Source organism: Pristiophorus japonicus, chromosome 1 (assembly GCF_044704955.1).
Source record: "Pristiophorus japonicus isolate sPriJap1 chromosome 1, sPriJap1.hap1, whole genome shotgun sequence".
Lineage (NCBI taxonomy): Eukaryota > Metazoa > Chordata > Chondrichthyes > Pristiophoridae > Pristiophorus > Pristiophorus japonicus.
Window position 1 is genome coordinate 462,357,395 of NC_091977.1, and position 27,079 is coordinate 462,384,473.

The 27,079-nt window shown below is 46.5% G+C and overlaps 1 protein-coding gene across 1 annotated transcript in view; it reads left to right on the plus strand.

Moving 5' to 3' along the window:
• Positions 1 to 27,079, plus strand: part of necab1 (N-terminal EF-hand calcium binding protein 1) — a 388,139-nt gene that overhangs the window by 325,011 nt on the left and 36,049 nt on the right. The window contains exon 9 of the mRNA XM_070876240.1: positions 16,425 to 16,478. Within this exon, the coding sequence (XP_070732341.1) occupies positions 16,425 to 16,478 (54 nt within the window). The remainder of the gene's footprint in view (positions 1 to 16,424; positions 16,479 to 27,079) is intronic.

The following is a 27,079-nucleotide window of genomic DNA, read 5'->3' on the forward strand; positions in this document are numbered from 1 at the left end:
TTCTGGATTGCAAAAATAACCCCCGGCTACTATTTTCTACTGCTAACTGTCTCCTTAAACCCCTCTCCCCTGTCTCCACCACACATCTCCAACATTAGTGTGAGGAGCTCATGTACTTCTTTATCTCAAAGATTGAGACCATCCAATCAGCTGCCTCTGCCAGTTCCCTTCCTTCACCAAGCCCACAGGGCCAAACTTCATCTGACGCTCCCACCTGCCCTAGTCCTAAACTCATATCTTTCTCTAGTTTTTCTTTGATCTGCCCTCTTAATCTCTCCAAACTCATCTTATCCATGAGACCCACTGCCTGCTCTCTCGACCCTATTCCCACTAAACTGCTGACCACCCAACTTACTTTTTTGGCTCCCATGCTAGTCGACATTGTTAATGGTTCTCTCTCCTCAGTTACTGTTCCCCTCTCCTTCAAATCTGCTGTCATCACCCCTCTCCTAAAAAAAGCAACCACTTTGCTTGCTAGTTATCGTCCCATCTCCAACCTCCCTTTTCTATCCAAAGTACTTGAACGCGTTGTCGCCTCCCAAATCCGTGACCATCTTTCCATGATTTCAATGTTTGAATCTCTTCAATCTGGTTTTCGCCCCTGCCACAGTACCAAAACTGCTCTCATCAAAGTCACAAATGACATCCTTTGTGACAGCGACAAAGGTAAACTATTCCTCTCCTCATCCTTCTGGACCTGCCTGCAGCCTTTGACACAGTTGACCACTCCATCCTCCTCAAATGCCTCTCCACCAATGTCCAGCTAGGTGGGACTGCAATCGCCTGCTTCCATTCTTATCTATCTAATTGTAGCCATAAAATCTCCTGCAATGGCTTCTCTTCCCACTCCTGCATCATTACCTCTGGTGTCCCCCAAGGATCTGTCCTTGGTCCCCTCTTATTTCTCATCTATATCAGCCGAAAACACGGAGTCAGTTTCCACATGTACGCTGACGACACCCAGCTCTACCTCTCCACCACTTCTCTTGACCCTTACTTGGTATCTAAATTGTCAGATTGCTTGTCTGACATCCAGTACTGGATGAGCAGAAATTTTCTCCAATTAAATATTGGTCTCTGCCACAAACTGCGTTGCCTAACCACTGACTGCATTCCTCATCCTAGCATCAATCTGAGGGTGAATAAGACTGTTCGCAACCTCGCTGTCATATTTGACCCAGAAATGAGTTTCCAGTCACAAATCCGTGGCATAATTAAAACCACCTTTTTCCACCTTCTTAACATTGCCCGCCTCCACCCCTGCCTCAGCTCTTCTTGCTGAAACTCTCATTCATGTCTTTGTTACCTCTAGACTTGATTACTCCAACTCACTCCTGGCTGGCCTCCCACATTCCACATTATGTAAACTTGAAGTCATCCAAAACTCAGCAGTCATGTATTAACCTGCATCAAGTCAAGATCACCCATCACCCCTGTGCTTTCTGACCTACATTGGCTCCCAGTTAAACAACGCCTCGATTTCAAAATTCTCATCCTTGTTTACAAATTACTTCATGCCTTGCCCCTCCCTATCTCTGTAATCCTTTTCAGCCTCACAACCCCACAAGGTGTCTGCGCTCCTCAAATTCTGGCCTCTTGAACATCCCTCATTTTCACTGCTCAACCATTGGTGGACGTGCCTTCAGGCTGCCTGGGCTCTAAGCTCTGGAACTCCCTCCCTAAACCTCTCCGCTTTTCTACCTCTCTTTCCTCCTTTAAGATGCTCCTTAAAACCAATCTCTTTAAACAAGCTTTTGGTCATCTGCCTTAATTCCTTCTTTTGTGGCTCGGTGTCAAATTTATCTATTTTGTTTAGTAACACTGTTGCAAAGCACCTTGAGACATTTTATTAAAAGGCGCTGTATAAATAAAAGTTATTATTATTTACTTCTGATTGGTTCATCTTTCCCACCAAATTTATTAATTTAGAAATATGTGCTAATTAATTGTTACATTTATTCTAACATCTTGCAGTCGATTGAGTGATATATAAATTTATTCCATGTCAAGCAATTTCTTTCAGCTGAATGTGTGATATGCAAACTTATTCAATAAAATTCACTCCTGTATTAATTTGAGCAAAAGGTTAACCAATGACAAAAATATCCTTTTGTCTGCCATTTTTATTAGTATCTGATATTTGCAATGATAATCAATGTAAACACCTGGCAAAATTACATATTTAACAATAATATGATTAAATTTACTCATTGAGTTGTCTTTTAATACATTAAGTTTTGAACTACAAGGCCTCATTTTATGAGAAAAGTCTGACCTTCAACTGGATATTTTGGCCTAGAAATTGGAGGTGTTTGTGCTGGCCATTAAAGCCTGTTTCGGCAAAATAAATGACGACCGCCTCACATCCGCCGGCTGCCGGCGGGTCGTGCAGCAACCGCCACTTCCGCGCTCACTGGGGATATGGAGATTATGGAGATCGTGACTTCAGTGAGTGTCCAATGGAGTATTTGCCCTGATCACTTGACTTCGGTTTTACTAAGGCTCCTTGGTGCCACACTCGGTCAAATGCTGCTTTGATGTCAAGGGCATTCTTACCTAACGTTTGGAATTCAACTCGTGTCCATACTTGGATGAAAGCTATAATAAGGTCTGGAGCCAAGCGGTCCTGGTTGAACTCAGATTGAATATCGATGAGCATGTTGTTAGTGAGTAAGCACACTTGATAGCATTGTTGACGATTCCTTCCATCACTTTGCTGATGATCTGTAGACTGATGGGGTTGCAACTTGCCTTGCTTTTTGGTGACAGTACATAGCTGGGCAATTTCTCACATTATTGGAGATGCCAATGTGTTAACTTTACTGGAATAGCTTAGCTAAGAGTGTGCCTGGAACACAGGTCTTCAGCATTACAACCGGGATGTTGTCAGGCCTGTAGCCTTTGCTGTGTCCAGCAACATTACTCAACATTTTATTAGGTTAGATTTTCCTCTTTATGTGGTGTGCAGGGGTGCAAAATGGGGCATGTGTGTATTTATATGAGGCAGTAATGACATAGTGATGTTATATGTCCCATTTTCCATCATTACGGCCTTATTTACACTAGATATTAATCACACTTCAGTGCTAAGTGAAAGGCAGAAGTGGATTTAAATGGCCTATGCAAGTTAAAACTTTGTTTCTCAGCATTTTTTGCTCAATTTTTTTGCCACTCACACTTGCTTGGCCATCGAACTCTTTGAGCTCGACATTAACCCCACCCCCCACAACAGGAGAGAGGAGGTCGTGGGGGGGGAATTTAAATACTAAAAAATGCAAAACATGACCCAACCCGACGCATATGCACCTACCACCATTTTTATGACGGCGGGTAATATGCCTTGCGAATGTTCTGTCATGGAGAGGTAGGGCATCTCATTAACATATTTAAATCAGTCACCTACAGTACAACTGGGAGCCTTACTTAAATTTAGCTGCTGTCGCACAAGTTTCCCAAGGCTTGGGAAACCTGGCAGCAAAATGGATGCAGGATCTGTCAGCTCCAGAAGGGAATTGCCTTTTGTAGCACTCTTTGGTGGCCAGAAGGAGCAGAAATGCCACTCCTGGCCTCTCAAGGAAGCCTTTGGCCTCCCTTCTGCTGATTACGGCCTCTCTGTAGCCCTACCGCAATTGGTGACCTCCCCCTTCCACCCAAGGCCTGATCTTCAGCTAGCCCACCTCCCGATTCCCAGGAACCATCCACAAGGGTCCCTGGTTATGGCTTCCTGCAGCTGGTCAATTTGGCTGGCTGCTGGGCAAGAAACGGAAGAAAAAAATTATGAGGTCCTGCCATTAAATGTCGCCCCGACCATGCTGGCTTCTTCGGCTGCTTTCGGCCTCCCCTGCTTCCTCTCCGCCTCCCCGGAAATAGCGGAGCCTATGTATTTTGTTTGTGTCCCCCCAATTCTATAGAGCCCATATTGAGTTTCCTTGTTGTGCTTTTAGAAAAAGTAGAGGAACAAAAGAGGGTGGCCGGGCTGGTTAAGCACCACAGGAAGCATTTGGCACCCATTCGATAATACCCCACTCCAGAATATATAAATCAAAATGTTTCTATGTCCAGTTGACCCATAAGAGGTGTTTGTGGAGGCTGTACATTACAAAGGAAGTCATAATGAGGTATGCTATATGCTGCAACCTGACCTTCATCCATCTCCAGCATTGGCGCAGCATTGTGAGTGGCTGTGAAGATCATAACCACCTTGAACCTTTAGGCTGTAGGGCCATTGCAGGCTACCATTGCCCTATATAATATTAGTCAATCAGCATCACACACATCTTTGAAGCAAATGACAGATGTATTGTTTACTACAGCAAGTCTGTTCATCCAGTTCCCCATGAACAACTAGCAGCAACATGACATGGCACTCCAATTTTACAGAGTGGCAAGATTCCCCAAGGTCCAAGTTATCATCGGCTGCACCAAATGGCCATTCATGCTCCTTTGATCAATCCCATCAACAGAAAATGAGTCTGCTTTTTTGTGACCATCAGCACCAAAGTATGTTTAAAGACATTTTAGCCTGTGTTTTTCTGGCATTGTGGGTTTCAGTGAAAATCCTGGGTCTTTGCTGTTAGGAGGGAGGGAAATCTGGGCATGCTGCAGATGTTAAAACCTACCTCTTTGACCAAATTTTTGGTCATCTGCCCTAATATATCCTTATATGGCTCAGTGTCAAATTTTGTTTGATAACGTTCCTGTGAAACGCCTTGGGACATTTTACTACATTAAAGGCACTGTATAAATGCAAGTTGTTGTTGTTGCTGTAGCTGAAATGGCTGGCCACACAGCAGGTGACTCACAAGAGAAAGAGAGTGCAAGAGCTGGAGTTGCACTTGAACGTTGAAAAGCAATGACAGAATTCACAAAACTGTGAATTTGTACAGTCTGAAGACATTCTGATGACTTGAAAGGTCTCCTGCTATTGCTCAGTCACATCTTCTGATTCACAAGTCAGAGAGCATCTTTCATGTCTGTTACAGCTGTTACACACTTTCAGAAAGAAGCACCTGGCAAATCGACTGTAATTTCCAGAGGAACTCTTCCTCCACATAATTCATTCATTCTGTCACGGCACCTTACTTATTCAAGCAGCAGCTCAGATACTTGGGACAGGGCCACTACTGAGACAGAGGGGATGTACCTGGGTGAATCACAGAGCACCAGTCAGTAGGAGGGGCTTGGAGAGAATAATGAGGAAATAACTAACTCTCCCCAGAGGGGGCAGATATGGTTGCCCATGGCTGAGAAGGCCAAGTACCAAGATCACAGGAACCCAGATTTTAAAAGATCCTATTTGCATGGAGCCATGCTCATGGGGAGTGAGTTGCAGGAAATCGTGGGTGTGCAGCCTGTGATTTTCTATTCATTCATTTTAATGGGCAGAAAATCACAGATTGTGTGTTCGCGGTAGAGCAGAATTAGACTTAGGGGCCGAAATTTCCCACCGCTCGAAACAAGGCGCACCTACCGATTTTTGCCATTCAGTATCGCCACAATGGATGCAGCAGCCACAAGATGGAAATTCAGCAGTTTTGGTTGAAAAAAGGAGCGGAGCGGTATTGGTGGCGTGAATGGGCTGTTTGCAGCAGTGTGGGTGTGCAGTGGCCGATTGGGCCACGAAGGTCAGCTGGTTCCAATTTACTGCTAACGAGCCAGCTGCTCCCTGGCCTTCTAAAAGGGCAAGGTTTGCAGCTAGGCCCTGAGCAGGGTATCAGTTTCTTGCGAAGGCATGGCGAATCCAGGAGGAGCAAGGAGGGCCAGCAGAATTTTTGATGTGGAACTCGAGACACTGATTGAAGAAATGGAGAGAAGGAGGTGCATTTTTTACCCCGACACAAGCAGACCAACTCGCGCTGTGTTTGTTAATGCCTGGAGAGATAGCTGTGGAGGTCTCTGGGGACCACCCAATGCCGCAAAAGGCTCAACGACATAATTCAACTGATAAAAGTTCCCCCAACTCCTCACCTTGCATCTGCGAGCCTCTCCACCTCTTATTTCCCACTTTCACTATATAGTCACTGAAGCAGCATTTGATTGCTGAGGCCTGTATATACATGTGTGCGTTCTCACAATGGAGGCTCCCTTTCATGTCACACTTACACCTGCATGTAATGGACCCACACTTGCACTCATTGCTGAGGCCTCATGACACTGTTACTCAGCAAGCCTTATTTGATTTGCAGGCTAAGGTTTCTCACAACCGTTTAAAGCATCAGAGGACTGGTGGTGGCGAGCCAGATATCCAGCAGCTCACTCATCTGGAAGAAGGGGTGCACAGGCTAGTGGGCCCATATGTTGCCTTCCCTGTTGCCGCCGGTCGTGTGGATCCCGCTGGGGGCAGCATTGGTAAGTGAAGGTCTTCCTTGAATGCCATCTCTCTCAGAAAGTGCCAGCATCTACCACGCGTTTGCTTATGATTGTGTGCAAGTTGTAGGCTGCATGGTGCAATGCCCTACCTCACGCTCACGAGAGCCCTTGTGCCAGTTATGATTGCAGATGAGATCCAGAGTGTGAGCCAAAGCCAGGATGACAGCCTTGAGACCACTGCGAGCCAAATGGCAGGGAGAGACCATTGAGGCCACTGGCAGCCAAAGACAGGGAGAGACCGTTGAGGCCATTGGTAGCTAAAGTCAGGACAACAGCATTGAGGCCACTGGGAGCCAAAGGCAGGGAGAGATCATGAAATCCACTGACAGCCAAAGCCAGGAGGCGACTCTAGAGGCCATTGGGACCCAAAGCCAGGACGACACCCTAGAATCCATTCAATCTTTTGCCAGCATGTCCGATGAGGCCGAGGAAGAGGGGGACACTGCTAGCAGCACTGCATCACTGCTTCCTACACTCGCACACACCAGCTCAGTTACTGGGAGTATGCAGTCGGGAATGTTAGATTTAGCAGAGGGGTCTGCACTGGGTGATGCACCGGGTCCTAATGGACTGCAGCATGGTCAAGGGCAACGGCAACCTCAGGCGCCATCTCTCCAGGGGGGGGGGGGGTGGGAGGGGCGGGGCAGGGGACAAGTTTGCACACAAGTTCTGCTGCAGAGACTCAGATGAGCCCATCGATGTTGCGGCTTATGAAAGAAGGGTGGAGGCCATGCATTCCCAGATGTTGGGGGCAATGGCAAGGGTGCCTGAGAGCCTGTCGCAAGTGGTCAGGAGCATGGAGGAGTCCACCTCCCACATTGTGGACAGCTCTGTGCACACCATGGAGCCCATCATTGCCAGTGTCCTGACGATGGTGGACTCCCAGAGTGACCGTGTGGATCCAGCTGTGATGCCGCATCTCATTGGCGATGTGGCAGCTGCTATTACGGCACAAGCGCAAGGGAATTGAACATCTGTGTGCAACTTTAGATAGGATGGGCGCTGCCCTGAAAGCTCAGTATGCTCTCATGCACTCTGGGCAACAGCCCACGGAGCATCTTATTGCTGTCGTCTCTGGTGGCATCGAGACTGTGTCTGCTCTCATGCAGTCTCAGCTGGATGTCACGTGAGATCTGACTGATGCTATCACGTCTTGGTCCACCATGGTCCATGGGGGACCTTCTGGTGTTGCGCCACACCACTGACCTGTGCTCCAGCAGATTGGTGGGGATGGTTCGGTACTGCCCCGGGGGAGTGGCGCAGACTCCTCGGACCAGGATCCTGATGTGGTCTCTCAGAATCACAGCAGTCCTGAGCCCAGACCTGTCACTCCGCCATTGCCGCCAAGCATGGAATCATCCCAGCTAATCCCGACTGAACGTACCAAGGAGGGTGCTGCTCAGTCTGCAGCCGGCCCCTCCAGGGCCAGAGCTGGTCGAGGCCATCCTTGAAGGACATCTGCAGCTTGTACTCCTGAAACACAGCAACCTTCCCAGACCCATGATGCAGCCACAGGGGAGACATTGCGGCGTAGTTCGAGAATAGGTTTGCATAAGAGGGATTATAAGGAAATGCACAAGGGGGATAAATGATTATGTGTATGTTTTTTTGCCCCAGGGGAGTGGTGCAGGCCTTTCTTTCTTGTGTAATAAATCTTTATTTTGCGTTTCAATATCTGTGCAGGTCCCTCATTTCACTGTGGCCAATGATGTGTGAAAGGGCTCATTGGCTTGGCCATGGAGGTTCAAAGATGAAGGGTGAAGTGTGTATGAACTCATTGGAAACAAGCAGCAATGAGAGAGTTTAGTATTTCCCTTGCAGGGTTTGGATGGCGACGCCTCCTTCTGCGTGTCATGCTGCTGCACCTCCTCCTCCTGGTCCGTCTCCTCAGGTGGTACTGTTGGCTTGACCTCCAATGGTTGTGCCCTTATGACTGCCAGATTGTGAAGCATGCAACAGATAACCACGAATAGGGAGACCCGCTCAGGCTAGTACTCCAACACTCCATCAGAGCGATCCAAGCAGTGGAACCTCTGCTTAAGGATTCCGATGCACTGCTCAATTAAGCACCTGGTGGCTGAATGAGCATCATTGTAGGTGTGCGGCACCCAGCTCGCGACTTTCCATCTTCAGACCCTGCAGAGATACCTTTACGTCGAGCCCCCTCCTAGTTGGCGTGCGCTGGCGACGTATTTCTTCCGCCAGCAGTACAGCCTCAATTATGACATGCAGCTCCTGTTTGTGAGCCTCGGGGGCGTCAGGACCGCCGTGCAGAGGCTGCCTGTCTTTTACCAGGAACTCATCAGGGTCTGGAACAAAGTCACGACCAAGCGCAGCTCTCCACCGTCTGGAGTGGCGCTGTCTTGCAGGAGCCGCTGCTCAGGAATCCGTACCTCCACGACCGCGGTTTTAGGTGGCAGGCGGACGAGAGGGCTGTGGCTGGTGAAGTGACCAGGATCAGGGACCTGCTCGATGGCGGAGGAGCGGGCTGGATGGTGCCAGACGTGCTGGCACGGCGCCTAAACTGGGCGGACCTCCTCCGCGCGGCCGATGCCATCGAGTCGCTAAAAACAGCGTTGGGCCCTGACTCGGTTAGGTGTGTCGAGGAGGCTCAAGCACGTGGGGAGATCCCGTCCGAACTGACGCCCGTCCGGACGGAATTCCTCATCGGCGCCAAGCCCCGAAACCTCCCTCGGGAGCTGGCGTCTCACAACTTGAGCCGCCTTGGGGAAATCCCCTCCGTGCCTTTCAGTTCTGCGCGGAGGGGTTTCCTGTACACTGTGCTCCTGCACACTCTCAACCTTGCCATCCTCGTCTGCCGTCCAGACACGCCATGGCGCACCATCTTGCCGTCCGGAGGAGGCGGGGGTCCCCGATGGAGTGCACTCTACGCGGGAGTCCTCCCACTGTTTATCAGGGACTTAGCCTGGAGGGTGGTGCATGGAGCAGTCCTGTGCAATAAATTTTTAAGCCGGTTCACGGGCTCCTGGGCCGCATGCAATTTCTGCGGTCTGGAGGAGTCCGTGTTCCATGTTTTTACTGAATGTACGAGGTTGCAGGCGCTGTTCCATTATTTAAAGGGACTGCTCCTCAATTTCTGGTTGCACTTCAATCCCACATTTCTGATCTTTGAGCACCCTGTGCAGAGGGGAGTGGGTAGGTCCGAAGGCCTCCTCGTAGGACTGCTCCTGGTCACGGCCAAGGGTGCCATCAGCTGGTCCAGGCAGCGGGCGGTCGAGGGGTTCATTCAGCCTGACTGCCTACCTCTCTTCCGTGCTTACATCCGAGCCAGGGTGTCCTTGGAGATGGAGCACGCGGTGTCCACCAGTACGCTCGCGGCCTTCCGCAAGAGGTGGGCGATGGAGGGACTGGAGTGCATCATCACCCCCGGCAACTAAATTTTAATTTGATTTTATATGTTTTAAAGTTTAATTTGTTTTATTGCCGGTTTTAGTGTCCCCCTCCACTTTTATAGGGGGCACGTAAAATTTATGATTTTAATGCCAAAAAAAAGCAAAAAAAACCAAAAAAAAACAAAAACAAAAAGGCACTTGTAAATTGTTTGGAGTGTCCCCCAGATCAGAGGGCACTTGATTTAATTGTTTAATTTTGTCACCAATCAAAAGAGTTGTAGGTTTGCTGCACAGCAGTCCTGGGGTTGCGAAAGGGAGCCAGCAGCCAAGTGCACAGTGGGTAGCCCTTGGCTCCAAGGAACCAGCCGCAGTCTTGGTTTGTGCCAGCATACATGCCAGGCACATCGGTCTGACACAGGATGAAAGCATCGTGGCTGCTGCCAGGATACTGGGCATCAACTGCCATGATTTTGCGGTGGTGGTCGCACACTAGCTGGACATTGAGGGAGTGGAATCCCTTGCGGTTTCTGAATATCTCAAGATTGTTCTGTGGTGCCCTCAATGCAATGTGGATGCAGTCTATGGTGCCCTAAATCCTGGTCAAGCCCGCAATTTGCACGAATCCGGTCTGCCGCTTCAACTGCTTTTCCCTGCTCATCGGGAAGGATATGTAGTCCCTCCTCTTATAGAGAGCATCTGTCACTTGACAGATGGAGCTATGCGTGGAGAACTGCGGAATGTTCGATATATTTGCTGTAGCAGCTTGGAAAGATTCAGTGGCATAGAAATTGAATGCGATGGTAATTTTGGATGCACCGGTCAACCTTGTTTGAGGCAGGAGGTCTGGTTGCATAGACCATTCCATAGACTCTGGATCAGTTCCTATGGAGTGGAGGGTAGCCAATGTAACCCCACTTTTTAAAAAAGGAGGGAGAGCGAAAATGGAATTATAGACCGGTCAGCTTGATATCGGTAGTGGGTAAAATGATGGAATCAATTATTAAAGATGTCATAGCAGCGCATTTGAAAAGAGGTGACATGATAGGTCCAAGTCAACATGGATTTGTGAAAGGGAAATCATGCTTGACAAATCTTCTGGAATTTTTTGAGGATTTTTCCAGTAGAGTGAACAAGGGAGAACCAGTTGATGTGGTGTATTGGGACTTTCAGAAGGCTTTCGACAAGGTCCCACACAAGAGATTAATGTGCAAAGTTAAAGCACATGGGATTGGGGGTAGTGTGCTGACGTGGATTGAGAACTGGTTGGCAGACAGGAAGCAAAGAGTAGGAGTAAATGGGTACTTTTCAGAATGGCAGGCAGTGACTAGTGTGGTACCGCAAGGTTCTGTGCTGGGGCCCCAGCTGTTTACATTGTACATTAATGATTTAGATGGGGGGATTAAATGTGCTATCTCCAAATTTGCAAATGACACAAAGTTGGGTGGCAGTGGGAGCTGCGAGGAGGATGCTATGAGGCTGCAGAGTGACTTGGATAGGTTGGATGAATGGGCAAATGTATGGCAGATGAAGTATAATGTGGATAACATGGATAGAGAATTGGCTGGCTAACAGAAAGCAGAGAGTCGGGATAAATGGGTCCTTTTCAGGTTGGAAATCGGTAGTTAGTGGTGTGCCCCAGGGATCGGTGCTGGGACCACAACTGTTTACAATATACATAGATGACCTGGAAGAGGGGACAGAGTGTAGTGTAACAAAATTTGCAGATGACACAAAGATTAGTGGGAAAGCGGGTTGTGTAGAGGACACAGAGAGGCTGCAAAGAGATTTAGATAGGTTAAGCGAATGGGCTATGGTTTGGCAGATGGAATACAATGTCGGAAAGTGTGAGGTCATCCACCTTGGGAAAAAAAACAGTAATAGGGAATATTATTTGAATGGGGAGAAATTACAACATGCTGCGGTGCAGAGGGACCTGGGGTTCCTTGTGCATGAATCCCAAAAAGTTAGTTTGCAGGTGCAGCAGGTAATCAGGAAGGCGAATGGAATGTTGGCCTTCATTGCGAGAGGGATGGAGTACAAAAGCAGGGAGGTCCTGCTGCAACTGTACAGGGTATTGGTGAGGACGCACCTGGAGTACTGCGTGCAGTTTTGGTTACCTTTCTTAAGGAAGGATAGACTAGCTTTCGAGGGGATACAGAGACGATTCACTAGGCTGATACCAGAGGTGAGGGGGTTACCTTATGATGATAGATTGAGTAGACTGGGTCTTTACTCGTTGGAGTTCAGAAGGATGAGGGGTGATCTTATAGAAACATTTAAAATAATGAAAGCGATAGACAAGATAGAGGCAGAGGGTTTGTTTCCACTGGTCGGGGAGACTAGAACTAGGGGGCACAGCCTCAAAATACGGGGGAGCCAATTTAAAACCGAGTTGAGAAGGAATTTCTTCTCCCAGAGGGTTGTCCATCTGTGGAATTCTCTGCCCAGGGAAGCAGTTGAGGCATGCTCATTGAATGTATTCAAATCACAGATAGATAGATTTTTAACCAATAAGGGAATTAAGGGTTATGGGGAGCGGGCGGGTAAGTGGAGCTGAGTCCACGGCCAGATCAGCCATGATCTTGTTGAGTGGCGGAGCAGGCTCGAGGGGCTAGATGGTCTACTCCTCTTCCTAATTCTTATGTTCTTATGATAAATGTGAGGTTATCCACTTTGGTGGTAAAAACAGAGAGACAGACTATTATCTGAATGATGACAGATTAGGAAAAGGGGAGGTGCAACAAGACCTGGTTGTCATGGTACATCAGTCATTGAAGGTTGGCATGCAGGTACAGCAGGCGGTTAAGAAAGCAAATGGCATGTTGGCCTTCATAGCGAGGGGATTTGAGTACAGGGGCAGGGAGGTGTTACTACAGTTGTACAGGGCCTTGGTGAGGCCACACCTGGAGTATGGTGTACAGTTTTGGTCTCCTAACTTGAGGAAGGACATTCTTGCTATTGAGGGAGTGCAGCGAAGGATCTGCAGACTGATTCCCGGGATGGCAGGACTGACATATCAAGAAAGACTGGGCTTGTATTCACTGGAGTTAATAAGAATGAGAGGGGATCTCATAGAAACGTCTAAAATTCTGATGGGTTTAGACAGGTTAGATGCAGGAAGAATGTTCCCAATGTTGGGGAAGTCCAGAACCAGGGGTCACAGTCTAAGGATAAGGGGTAAGCCATTTAGGACCGAGATGAGGAGAAACTTCTTTACCCAGCGAGTGGTGAATCTGAGGCCAATTCACTAAATATATTCAAAAAGGAGTTAGATGTAGTCCTTACTACGAGGGGGATCAAGGGATATGGCGAGAAAGCAGGAATGGGGTACTGAAGTTGCATGTTCAGCCATGAACTCATTGAATGGCGGTGAAGGCTCGAAGGGCTGAATGGCCTACTCCTGCACCTATTTTCTATGTTTCTATGTTGCAGGAGATTGCACAGCTCCCTCACGATGTCCTTCCGGGATCGAAGTCTCTGGAGATATTAGTCATCCATCAGGTCCATGTACGAAAACTGCTGCCTGTAGACCCTTGCACGATAGGGCCTTCTCCCCCTACATCTATGCTCGTGTCTTCCTATGGCAGCTAGCTCATTGCCTTCTCCCTCATGCTTTTGCTGCTGCACCTCGCCCTCTGCAGGCTGCTGCCTTCTCTCGATTTCGTCCACTATCTGATGTGGGTTTCAGCGTACCTGACCCATCTCCTGACGGCAGCTCCTTCCTGGGCCACCTCTCTGGGTTGCGGTCTGTCGCCATCTCCATGGCCTTCTCCATATTGGGCAGCATGTGTGCTGCGTCTCTTGCCCACTGCCTCTGGAGCCGTTGGAGATGATGCCGCCTTCTCCTATATGCCTCACTGCTGCACACAATGTGCAGGAGTTGTTCCGCTGCCAGCATTGACCCCATTTACTTGGCCTCTGCAAGCAGAACCCCGACAATGATGGCTCTCTGTTGTTGAGATTGAAGACCCTAGCCCACTCGGACTCAATGCCACTCTGAACAAGGCAACTGGCAAAGTTTTGAAAAGTCCGAAAAATCCCTGCAAAAATAATGCTGTTACATGCAACACGCCTTTAAAGGCCGCTGGCGGTCTTGAACTGGCACTGTGTACCAACCCATAATATTGTAGAATTCTTCATTAAGATGGAGAGTGACACAGTTAATTCAGAGACTAGAGTTCTGGACTTAAAGAAAGGTAACTTCGATGGTTTGAGACGTGAATTGGCTCGGATAGACTGACGAATGATACTTAAAGGATTGACGGTGGATAGGCAATGGCAGACATTTAAAGATCACATGGATGAACTTCAACAATTGTACATCCCTGTCTGGTGTAAAAATAAAAAGGGGAAGGTGGCTCAACTGTAGCTAACAAGGGAAATTAGGGATAGTGTTAAATCCAAGAGGCATATAAATTGGCCAGAAAAAGCAGCAAACCTGAGGACTGGGAGAAATTTAGAATTTAGCAGAGGAGGACAAAGGGTTTAATTAGGAGGGGGAAAATAGAATTTGAGAGTAAGCTTGCAGGGAACATAAAAACTGACTGCAAAAGCTTCTATAGATATGTGAAGTGAAAAAGATTAGTGAAAACAAACGTAGGTCCCTTGCAGTCAGAATCAGATGAATTTATAATGGGGAACGACGAAATGGCAGACCAATTGAACAAATACATTGGTTTTCTCTTCACTAAGGAAGACACAAATAACCTTCGGGAAATACTAGGGGACCGAGGGTCTAGCGAGAAGGAGGAACTGAAGGAAATCCATATTAGTCAGGAAATTGTATTCGGGAAATTGATGGGACTGAAGGCTGATAAATCCCCATGGCCTGATAGTCTGCATCCCAGAGTACTTAAGGAAGTGGCCCTAGAAATAGTGGATGCATTGGTGGACATTTTCCAACATTTTATAGACTCTGGATCAGTTCCTATGGATTGGAGGGTAGCTAATGTAACACCACTTTTTAAAAAAGGAGGGAGAGAGAAAACAGGGAATTATAGACCGGTTAGCCTGACATCGGTAGTGGGGAAAATGTTGGAATCAATTATTAAAGATGTAATAGCAGCACATTTGGAAAGCAGTGACAAGATTAGTCCAAGTCAGCATGGATTTATGAAAGGGAAATCATGCTTGACAAATCTTCTAGAATTTTTTGAGGAGATAACTTGTAGAGTGGACAAGGGAGAACCAGTGGATGTGGTGTATTTGGACTTTCAAAAGGCTTTTGACAACATCCCACACAAGAGATTAATGTGCAAAATTAAAGCACATGGTATTAGGGGTAATGTATTGACATGGATAGAGAACTGGTTGGCAGACAGGAAGCAGAGAGTAGGAATAAACGGGTCCTTTTCAGAATGGCAGGCAGTGACTAGTGGGCTACCGCAAGGTTCAGTGCTGGGACCCCAGCTATTTACAATATGCATTAATGATTTAGATGAAGGAATTGAATGTAATATCTCCAAGTTTGCAGATGACACTAAGCTGGGTGGCAGTGTCAGCTGTGAGAAGGATGCTAAGAGGCTGCAGTGTGACTTGAACAGGTTAGGTGAGATGGCAGATGCAGTATAATGTAGATAAATGTGAAGTTATCCACTTTGGTGGCAAAAACAGGAAGGCAGAATATTATCTGAATGGTGACAGATTAGGAAAAGGGGAGATGCAACGAGACCTGGGTGTCATGGTACATCAGTCATTGAAAGCTGGCATGCAGATACAGCAGGCGGTGAAGAAGGCAAATGGCATGTTGGCCTTCATAGCGAGAGGATTTGAGTATAGGAGCAGGGAGGTCACCTTGAATATTGTGTTCAGTTTTGGTCTCCTAATCTGAGGAATGACATTCTTGCTATTGAGGGAGTGCAGCGAAGGTTTACCAGACTGATTCCTGGGACGGCAGGACTGACATATGAAGAAAGACTGGATCGACTAGGCTTATATTCACTGGAATTTAGAAGAATGAGAGGGGATCTCATAGAAACATCTAAAATTCTGACGGGATTGGACAGATTAGTTGCAAGAAGAATGTTCCCGATGTTGGGGAAGTTCAGAACCAGGGGTCACAGTCTAAGGGTAAGGGGTAAGCCATTTAGGACCGAGATGAGGAGAAACTTCTTCACTCAGAGAATTGTGAACCTGTGGAATTCTCTACCACAGAAAGTTGTTGAGGCCAGTTTGTTAGATATATTTAAAAGGGAGTTAGATGTGGCCCTTATGGCTAAAGGGATCAAGGAGTATGGAGAGAAAGCAGGAATGGGGTACTAAAGTTGCAGAAGTGATCAGCCATGATCATATTGAATGGTGGTGCAGGCTCGAAGGTCGAATGGCCTATTCCTGCACCTATTTTCTATGTTTCAAGACCCAAAAAACTGTTGTGAGTACCAACAGGTGGCCGGAAGACTATTTGAAGTGAATTTACCTTCCAGGGCAGAGCCGCTGCGGTGTGCATTCTGATTACATCGTTAACGGCGCATCTGCAGGAGCGGATTGGAAGTGGGATGAGTGGGGCAGATCTTCAGACCTTAGCAAAAAAACCCCAAGGACAATGCCGCAAACATCAGCCAGTCCGCCACGAGTCGACGGCCATTCTGGCAGCCGTTTTCAGGCAGCCAGAGACCTTATCAGAAGGGACAATTTTGGTCCCTTAATATTAGGCTATATCTTCTTATTTGTCAAATTGTTTGTATTGTTATCTTTGTTTTGCAGGACTTGAAGCTTGAACCACTGGAAGAAGAAATATTGGAGGGAAATACCAAATCTGTAAGTCAGTCTTAAATTACTTAAAAATCATTGCAGTCACGAAGCACATAAAAATTATACTGTGACCATGTTTGGAAATAAAGGGAGGAAGGAAGCAATTGGTGGTCTAGCCCACCATCGAAATTCTTTTGTCATACTGGAATTTTCATGTCAAATTTCCCCAACATCAATTTGGAGCATTAGACTCAAGGTGACTGTTGCACCAGGAACTCATGCAGGGCACATTCAGTTAAGGGCCTGGGTTAGCAAATTCTTTCTTTAAGTTTATGCATTTTTCAATAACCCAAAATACCATCACCAGCATTACCCGCTGCACCACCTCAACTATCATCCATGTCGAACTGTTGCTATGCTGCTACCTTATTCTGCACCAACAGATAAAAAGGAAAATAACATGCAACCAATTCATTTTTCTACTATGTGCCTATCATGTCAGTGTTTTTTGTTCCTTTGTTTCCCTTGCCTTCTTAATGTTAATCTGTGACTTTTTCGAAGGGACTCACCAGTGAAAGCATGAAGTGTGGTGGCTGGCTATTGGGACTCAGTAGGAGCTTGGGATTGAGGTGATTGTGTACCTTTATGTGCTGGCTTTTGCGTTGTCCTGCCACATCTGCTGATGCAGTAGTTGGCTGGTTGTCCTTGCTTCCTGGCACAACTACTGTCACTTGCATATGGAGATCAGCTAGACTAAAGGTGTGTTCACTCCAGCTATTCCCTTGCTATTAGGCACTCCCTGAGCATGTCCAATGATCAGTGTGACAGTAGACTTTTGAGCAGCAGTGTGTCAGTGAAGCCTTACATCAAGGTTTTACATTCCAATTCCCCCAGCGATAAGAAAAACTGTTGTATATAGGAAGCCAAGAATTCTATAATAGCAGTATGAGCATTCACAAGAGAAGCATACAGAAAGGCAAAAAATAGCACAGATCTTGGTGAATGGGAAAGATATAAAGAACAGTAAAGGGTCACAAAACAGATTGTAAGATTTACAAAAAAGAACTTGTAAGGGATATCAAAATCAATATAAAGAATTTTTACAATTACAATTACAAAGAATTAGGAAGAAGAGGATAGCCAGGAGCAATGTTGGTCCCTTAAAAACTGAAAGTCAATGATAATAAGGAAATGGCAGACATGTTGAATAATTACTTTGCGTCAGTATTTACAGTATGCCGAAAATCCCAAGGAAACTAACATTGAATTGGGGACAGGGATCAATAAAATTAATAGAAGTAAAATAACAATAATGAAGAAAATAAGGGCGCCAAAGAGTGACAAATCCCCTGGACCAGATGGTTTCCATCCCAGGGTTTTTAAAGAGGTAGGTGAGCACATTGCAGATGCTCCAACTATAATCTTCCAAAGTTCTATCGATTCAGAAACCGCTCCTTTAGATTGGAGAATTGCACATGTCACTCCACTATTTAAGAATGGCAAGAGAGGGAAAACAGTGAATTATGGACCAGTTAGCCGAACACCTGTTGTCAGGAAATTGTTAGAGTCTATAATTAAGAATAGGGTGACTGAAAACCTTGAAAGGTTTTAGTGGATCAGAGAGAGCCAGCATGGAGTTGTGAAAAGTAGGTCATGCCTGATAAATCTGGTTGAATTTTTTTAAGAGGTGACAAAAATAGTAGACAGGGGAATATCTCTGAATGTTATTTATATGGACTTCCAAAAGGCATTTGATTAAGTCCCACATGAAAAGACTGTTATCTAACGTAGAAGCCCACAGAATTGAGGGCAAATTATTGACCTGGTTAGAAAATTGGCTTAGCGGCAGGAGACAGGGGCTGAAATTACCCATGCAATAAGGCTTCTGACTGCCTGAAAGCGAAGGCCATGGCGGGGGGGGGATGGGGGGGGTGCGCAATGGCCGCAGATTCTCCGTGGAGAGGCCGGCATTTTCAAAATTGCCCTTCCTCAGGAGCGGAGCGGTGTCCGGGACCGCTCTGCCTGTTTTCCTGCCGCCGCTTGCATGCGCCGACCCCTTACCGTCTGGCGTGAACCCCCTTTTCCGGAATTGCTCCCATCAGCTTTTTCTGTTGGTGCACTGTGTGTGAAATGGCAGCACAGCCACCCTTAAAGGGGAGGGGGCACAGCTGGGGCCACGTTATTTTTTTTGTTGGCTGACTGCCAGGTCGGCCCGACAATTATGCCTCCGGATTTGGCCGGGCTACCAACACGCAAACCTAGCAGCCCCTTTGGGTGCCAGGCTCCTGGCCCAGCCAAAACCCTCTATGGTGGCCCCATGGAGCTAACTGAAATAAATGCAGAGTTTGCAGCGGCTCTCCCCTTTAACTGAAGGGGAGAGACTTTGTGATGTGCCAGCCTGGCGCTAGTGACTGACAGCGGTGGCTACTCCGTCCCGCCCCCACATCCACCCCGCTAGTGATGGTCACTCAGCTCCGCCCCCACTTCCGCCCCCATGATGACCCACTTTGCTGGGAAATGGTAGGTGCGCCCTGTTTCCAGCGGAGGGCAATTTCTGCCCCAGAGAGTAGGGATAATGGGTAGGTACTCAAACTACCAAGATGCGAGTATTGCTATCCCGCAGGGATCTGTGTGGGGCTTCAACTATTCACAATATTTAGATGATGGCATAGTCAGTCATATATCCAAACTTGCCGATGACACAAAGATAGGCGATATTGTAGATGAATGCATAACATTACAAAGGGATATCGATAGATTAAGTGAATGGGAAAAACTGTGGCAAATGGATTTGAATGTAAGCAAATGTGAGATCATCTACTTTGGACCTAAAAAGGATAGAACAGGGTATTTTCTAAATGGTGAAAAGCTAAAAACAGTGGATGTCCAAAGAGACTTAGGGGTCCAGGTACATAGATCATTAAAATATCATGAACAGGTACACAAAATAATCAAAAAGTCTAATGGAAGTCTATAATCAGAGGATGAGAATACAAGGGAATAGAGGTTGTGCTGCAGCTATACAAAACCCTGGTTAGATCACACCTGGAGTACTGTGAGCAGTTCTGGGCACCATACCTTAGGGAGGGTATATTGGCCTTGGAGGGTCTGCAGCGTAGGTTTACCAGAATGATACCTGAACTTCAAGGATTAAGTTACAAGAAGAGATTACACAAATTAAGATTGTATTCCCTAGAATTTAGATTAAGAGGTGATCTGATCGAAGTTTTCAAGATATTAAGGGGAACAGTTAGGGTAGATAGAGAGAAGCTATTTCCGCTGGTTGGGGATTCTCGGACGGGGACATAATCCAAAAATTAGAGTCAAACCTTTCAGGAGTGAAATTAGGAAACACTTCTACACACAAAGGGGGATAGAAGTTTGGAACTCTCTTCTGCAAACAGCAATTGATGCTAGATCAATTGTTAATTTTAAATCTGAGATTGAATGCTTTTTGTTAACCAAAGGTATTAAGGAATATGGGCCAAATGCGGGTATATGGAGTTAGGTTGCAAATCAGTTATGATCTCATTGAATGACGGACACGCTTGAGGGGCTGAATGGCCTACTCCCATTCCTATGTTCCTATGCTTTGACTGAGCTTAGGATCTTTTCCACTGGAAACTCTGCTACAGATGTCCTTGGATTTGGCATAGCTGTATGGTAAACTGCAGTACTGAGAAGCCTTATTTCATAACAGGACAGATGCAGCCAGTGGACTCCTCCACATTTCTAGTCAGACTTTGCTAGATGTGTTGGATAGGCTTTCATGAAACCAGTAGACAATTGTGTTCAGACAGCAATGTTCTTGATAAGCAGAGCTATTATTGTAAATTCCTTAGCTTTGTAGCTGAGGAATTGCTGAAGCTGGCCTTCTAGCAAGCAGATACCCACTGTTTCACAGCACTTGCACCTCCTCACATATATATTATGACTCACTGTGTATTGTGGCCTCAAGATTACTGCCTAATTCCTTTGGAGTAGATGTAGCTGTTCCTTGAGACAGGTAATGTGAGAGAGATCGGATGATATAAGGTGTTATTTGCTTCTGTAGTATTGGGAATGTTGCATTTATCGGTTGTTCTGGTGTATAGTGTACATCAGTGAGGGGATGGATTGGGAGTGAGGGGATGGGGTCAGAATTTCAGGCGGGGAAGGGGGAAGGTGATAGCAGTGGATATGGTTGCAGCAGAGCACTTTCCCTTTTTGAGGATGGAAATGGTTGCTCAACGAATGAAGTACTACTTAGGTACTCCAATTGCATTATGAAGAGCCACCAATTTAAATATTTTTCATGACTCCACAAAGCCACTACCAGTGCCCCAGGGCGGCGCCTCAGCATTCCTAGCAATCTACTGCAGGACAGATTGTTGGTCTGCTGCAAAAACCTGCAAGCCCCATTCGACAGTGGTAAACCCAGGCACGATGGCAGCAGTCTGAGTTTGGGTGGCAGCAAGTTGAGACTGCATGAAAGCAGTCTGATCTTACGTGGCATCAAGCTGAGACTGAAGGGCAGCAGTCTATGCTTCCGCTGCAGCACTAAGACGTTGGCTTGCTTCCGCCTGTGCTGCAATGACAGCCATGACATCGCCCATCACACACATCGTGTCTGAGTTGATACGGTCTCTCCTAGAGTTTTCCATCATTTCCAGCCTAGAAATCATGGGCTCCAAGCTCTGCACAAAGCCCCGGCCAATGTTGGAGGCGAACTCCTCCATTCTCCTTGACATTGCCAAGGGGCTCTCTGGCAGGCTTTCCATTGTACCTTACAGTTCAGTGTGCATGACCAGCACTCTTCTTCTGAAGGTCACTCCATTAAGTTCCTCACCTGAGCCGTGTGCAGCAGAATTCACCCTCCCAAGATCTGGCCCCCGAGTTACCATGTCCCTCTGGCGATGCTGCAGCCCACTAGTGCCCGGTGCCTCACCCTGTGCAGATCCCACATCTACAGTACCCTCTAAATTACACGCAGTGCGAGTTTCTGAGCTGGTGTCTTCAAGTGTCAGATGCTCTGTCTTCTTCATTTTCTCCCCTCTCGCTCCCCTCCATATCCTTGGGGTCAGGCTCTGCAGCTGCTTGTTCTTGGTTATCTGAAAGTTTATGCATACAGCATTAGTAGCTTGTAAGTGAGAAGAGATTGTGAGATGAGGGGGAAGTGGCATGCGAGAAGGATTAGGAATGAGCATGCCATTGTTGTCCCCAAGGGCTTCAACTTCACCTGTTGCCACAGCCTCGGTGACATCCCCTCCAATGGTATCGAGCACTCTCTCCTCCAGTTGGCTCAAGGCCTGTATCGCAGATTGTCACTGCCCCCCACCGCCCCCCGCCCCCGTGCTTATTTGCCACACCTCCCAGCGTTTGTGCATGACCTTGGTCTGCAAGAGAAAGGGAAGTGTGTGAGTGAGTGCGGCGCAATGTGTTTGGGTTATGTGCCTTCCATAGTTGAATAGCTGTCAGTGTGTGCAACGTGTGAGATGTGGGTGTGTGTGTTGCAGCAGTGGTAAGATAGTGAAGATGAGCTGAAGCTATGATTGTGAAGTATGACTAGTGATAGGTAGAGATTGTTGCTAGGTGAGGGATAGGGATCCTTCCAGGTTAAACAGCAATCTACTTGTACTTCCTGCAATCTAGTATACTGCAATCACTGCTCACAATACGGTCTCCTCTACATTGGGGAGACCAACGCAGATTGGTGACCACTTTGCGTAACACCTCCGTTCAGTCCGTAAGTGTGACCCTGAGTTTCCAGTCGCCTGTCACTTTAATTCTCCACTCCACTCCCACTCTGACCTCTCTGTCCTCGGCCTCTTACACTTTCCAATGAAGCTCAATGTAAGCTCAAGGAATAGCAATTCATATCTCAATTAGGCATGTTACAGCCTTTTAAACTCAACATCAGTTTCAACAATTTCAAACCATAACCTCTGCCCCTATTTTTCCAGATGACAGCTGATGATGATTCTGCTATTCCCATTTACACCTCTTCCAGATCCATCTTTTGTTTCTTTACTTGTCCCATTATCATCTCCTTTTGCTTTGTACAACCATACCTTTTGTCATGTAATCACTTCTGCCTTCCACCCTATCATAGACCTTAATACAAAAGCAAAATACTGCCAATGCTGGAATCTGGAATAAAAACAGAAAATGCTGGAACTACTCAGTAAATCAGGCAGCAGCAGTTCTGACGAAGGATTATCGATGCAAAATGTTAACTCTGCTTCTTTTCCACAGATACTACCTGACCTGCTGAGTATTTCCAGCATTTTCTGCTATCATAGACCTTCTTTGTTGTTCTTTCCTCCCTGCCCTACTTTCCCTGCCTCTGCAATTGCTTAAAATCTGTTACATCTCTTAACTTTTTCCAGTTCTGAAGAAAGGTCATTAACCTGAAACGTTAACTCTTTTTCTCTCTCTACAGATGCTGCCTGACCTGCTGAGTATTTCCAACATTTTCTGCTTTCATTATAGTGATGGGGCTGTGGTGCACTGAGCAATATGTGAGGCTTGTGGTGCAGATGGTGGGATATGGCATTTGCTAAAGCTTTCACTCAACTTGACCTGCCATGTGAGGTCATTAAACTTCTTGTGGCATTGAATGGAGGACCTGGAGACCACATCCTGGGACAGGAGGAACTGTACCGTTGGGACGGACTCCACCTAAACCAGACTGGGACCAGAGTCCTAGCGAAAAGGATAAATAGAGTGGTCACAAGGACTTTAAACTAGTAAATGGGTGGAGTACTCGGGTGGAAATTGTTGTACAAATAGTAACTCAAAAACAAATGAAAGGGAAGAGAGCAGAGTAACAGTCAGAAATGTAGGCACTACAGGTAAAGGGAAAACTAAAAGATTTAAAGTGATTAAATAAGGAGAGAGAAATAAGAAACATGTGAGTAAAACATTAAGGGGCCGCAATTTCCCCCCCACCCCCCCCCCCCCACCCCCCGACTAAGACTAGGCGCACTTACCAATCTTTAAGATTTTTCTCCGCCCCAATCCATGGGGGCGGATCTTGTGCTGATATTAATTTATTTTTGTATTTCGGTCGAGGCGATGTTGAGGGGCAGAAGTGCCCTTAGATCGGGTCGGCCGCCCCAAAGAGTCATCAGCACCGCAGACGCACTGCCCAGCCACATACAGCTTCCTGCAGGGGAAAGCTGTCAGTGGCACCGACAAGCGGGCGCTCTGCTCCCGCAAGGCAATTTCCCACAGGGGTCGGAAAGGGGGACACCGCCGATCGGTGTGGGCGACGGGCTTCTGAGAGGCGGAAATGGAGCTTGAGGAGTGGGCAATTTCATCCCCTGGAGCTGAAAGACAGGCTAGGGTGTGTGGCCCAAATAAGAGTTCTTAATGCAAACGCACGGAATATAAGGAATAAATTGAATGAACTCCAGGCCGAATTCAAATTGGAGGGTTTGTCATGGTAGCCATTACTGAGACATGGCTGCAAGACAGTTAGAACTGGGAACTAAATATACCAGGTTACAAGGTCTACAGAAAAGATAGGGAAAATGTCAGAGGGGGAGGAGTAGCCTTAGTGATGAGAGGATATAAAGCATAGGAAGCATGCAGCGGAGACTTTATTGGTAGAATTAAGAAATAGGAAAGGATTTAAGATTGTAGTGGGAGTTGTGTATAGGTCCTTTGATAGCAGCTGTGATGTACTCGATTGTATAATTGCAGAGATTAGACAAGCGTTTAGCAAAGGTAGTGTTTTTAATGAAGGATTTAAACTTTCTTAGATTGGGATAAAAAGTCTAGCATCTGTCAGAAAGGTCGTGGATTTAGAGTTTTCTACAACAATGTGTCCTAGAGGCAACAAGGGGAAAGCCATATTAGATTTAGGAATGAGTAATAATCCAGGTTTAGTTAACAGCAGAAAACGCTAGTGGGAGTTGTGTACAGACCACCACACAGTAGTAGTGAGCTTGGGAACAGCATCCAACAAGAAATTAGGGATGCGTGCAATAAAGGTACAGCAGTTATCATGGGCGACTTTAAGCTACATATTGATTGAGCTAACCAAATTGGTAGCAATGGGTGGAGGAGGATTTCCTGGAGTGTATTAGGGATGGTTTCCCAGACCAATATGTCGAGGAACCAACTAGAGGGCTGGCCATCCTAGACTGGGTGATGTGTAATGAGAAAGGGCTAATTAGCAATCTTGTTGTGCGAGGCGCCTTGTGGAAGAGCGACCATAATATGACAGAATTCTTTATTAAGATGGAGAGCGATACATTTAATTCAGAGACTAAGGTCCTGAACTTAAGGAAAGGTAACTTTGACGGTATGAGAAGTGAATTGGCTAGAATAGACTGGCAAGTGATACTTAAAGGGTTGACAGTGGATAGGCAATGGCAAACATTTAAAGATCACATGTATGAACTTCAACAATTGTACATCCCTGTTTGGAGTAAAAATACCACGGGGAAGGTGGCTCAACCGTGGCTAACAAGGGAAATTAAGGATAGTGTTAAATCCAAGGAAGAGGCATATAAATTGGCCAGAAAAAGCAGCAAACCTGAAAACTGGGAGAATTTTATAATACAGCAGAGGAGGACAAAGGGTTTAATTAGGAGGGGGAAAATAGGGTAGGAGAGGAAGATTGCTGGGAACATAAAAACTGACTGCAAAAGCGTCCATAGATATGTGAAGAGAAAAAGATTAGTGAAAACAAACGTGGGTTCCTTGCAGTCAGATTCAGGTGAATTTATAATGGGGACAAAGAAATGGTGGACCAGTTAAACAAACACTTTGGTTCTGTCTTCATGAAGGAAGACACAAATAATCTTCCAGAAATACTAGGGGACCGAGGGTCTAGTGAGAAGGAAGAACTGAAGGAAATCCTTATTAGGTGGAAAATTGTGTTAGGGAAATTGATGGGATTGAAGGCCGATAAATCCCTGGGGCCTGATGGTCTGCATCCAAGAGTACTTAAGGAAGTAGCCCTAGAAATAGCGGATGCATTGGTGATCATTTTCCAACAGTCTATCGACACTGGATCAGTTCCTATGGACTGGAGCGTAGCTAATGTAACACAACTTTTTAAGAAAGGAGGGAGAGAGAAAACAGAGAATTATAGTTCGGTTAGCCTGACATTGATAGTGGGGAAAATGTTGGAATCAATTATTAAGGATGAAATAGCTGCACATTTGGAAAGCAGTGACAGGATCGGTCCAAGTCAGCATGGATTTATGAAAGAGAAATCCTGCTTAACAAATCTTCTAGAATTTTTTGAGGATGTAACTGGTAGAGTGGTCACAGTGGAAGTGGTGTATTTGGACTTTCAAAAGGTTTTTGACAAGGTCCCACACAAGAGATTGGTGTGCAAAATGAAAGCACATGGTATTGGGGATAGTGTACTGACGTGGATAGAGAACTGGTTGGCAGACAGGAAGCAGAGAGTCGGGATAAACGGGTCCTTTTCAGAATGGCAGGCAGTGACTAGTGGGGTGCCACAGGGCTCAGTGCTGGGACCCCAGCTATTTACAATGTCCATTAATGATTTGGATGAGGGAATTGGCTGTAATATCTCCAAGTTTGCAGATGACACTAAACTGGGTGGCGGTGTGAGCTGTGAGGAGAATGCTAAAAGGCCGCAGGGTGACTTGGATAGGTTAGGTGAGTGGGCAAAACGCGTGGCAGATGCAGTATAATGTGGATAAATGTGAGGTTATCCACTTTGGTGGCAAAAACAGGAAGGCAGAATATTATCTGAATGGAGGCAGATTAGGAAAAGGGGATATGCAACAAGACCTGGTGTCATGGTACATCAGTCATTGAAAGTTGGCATGCAGGGTACAGCAGGCGGTGAAGGCGGCAAATGGTATGTTGTCCTTCATAGCTAGGGGATTTGAGTATAGGAGCAGTGAGGTCTTACTGCAATTGTACAGGGCCTTAGTGAGGCCTCACCTGGAATATTGTGTTCAGTTTTGGTCTCCTAATCTGAGGAAGGACGTTTTTGCTATTGAGGGAGTGCAGCAAAGGTTCACCAAGCTGATTCCCGGGATGGCAGGACTGACATATGAGGAGACACTGGATCGACTGGGCCTGTATTCACTGGAGTTTAGAAGGATGAGAGGGGATCTCATAGAAACATATAAAATTCTGACGGTACTGGACAGGTTAGATGCAGGAAGAATGTTCCCGATATTGGGGAAGTTCAGAACCAGGGGGCATAATCTAAGGATAAGGGGTAGGCCATTTAAGACTGGTGTATTTGGACTTTCAAAAGGCTTTTGACAAGGTCCCACATAAGAGATTGGTGTGCAAAATCAAAGTCGGGATAAACGGGTCCTTTTCAGAATGGCAGGCAGTAATTAGTGGAGTGCCGCAGGGCTCAGTGCTGGGACCCAGCTCTTTACAATATATATTAATGATTTAGATGGTGGAATTGAATGAAATATCAAGTTTGCTGATGACACTAAACTGGGTGGCAGTGTGAGCTGTGAGCAGGGTACTAAGAGGCTGCAGGTTGACTTGGACAGGTTAGGCGAGTGGGCAAATACATGGCAGATGCAGTATAATGTGGATAAATGTGAAGTTATCCACTTTGGGGGCAAAAGCAAGAAGGCAGAATATTATCTGAATGGCGGCAGATTAGCAAAAGAGTGGGTGCAATGATACCTGGGTGTCATGGTTCCTCAGTCATTGAAATTTGGCAT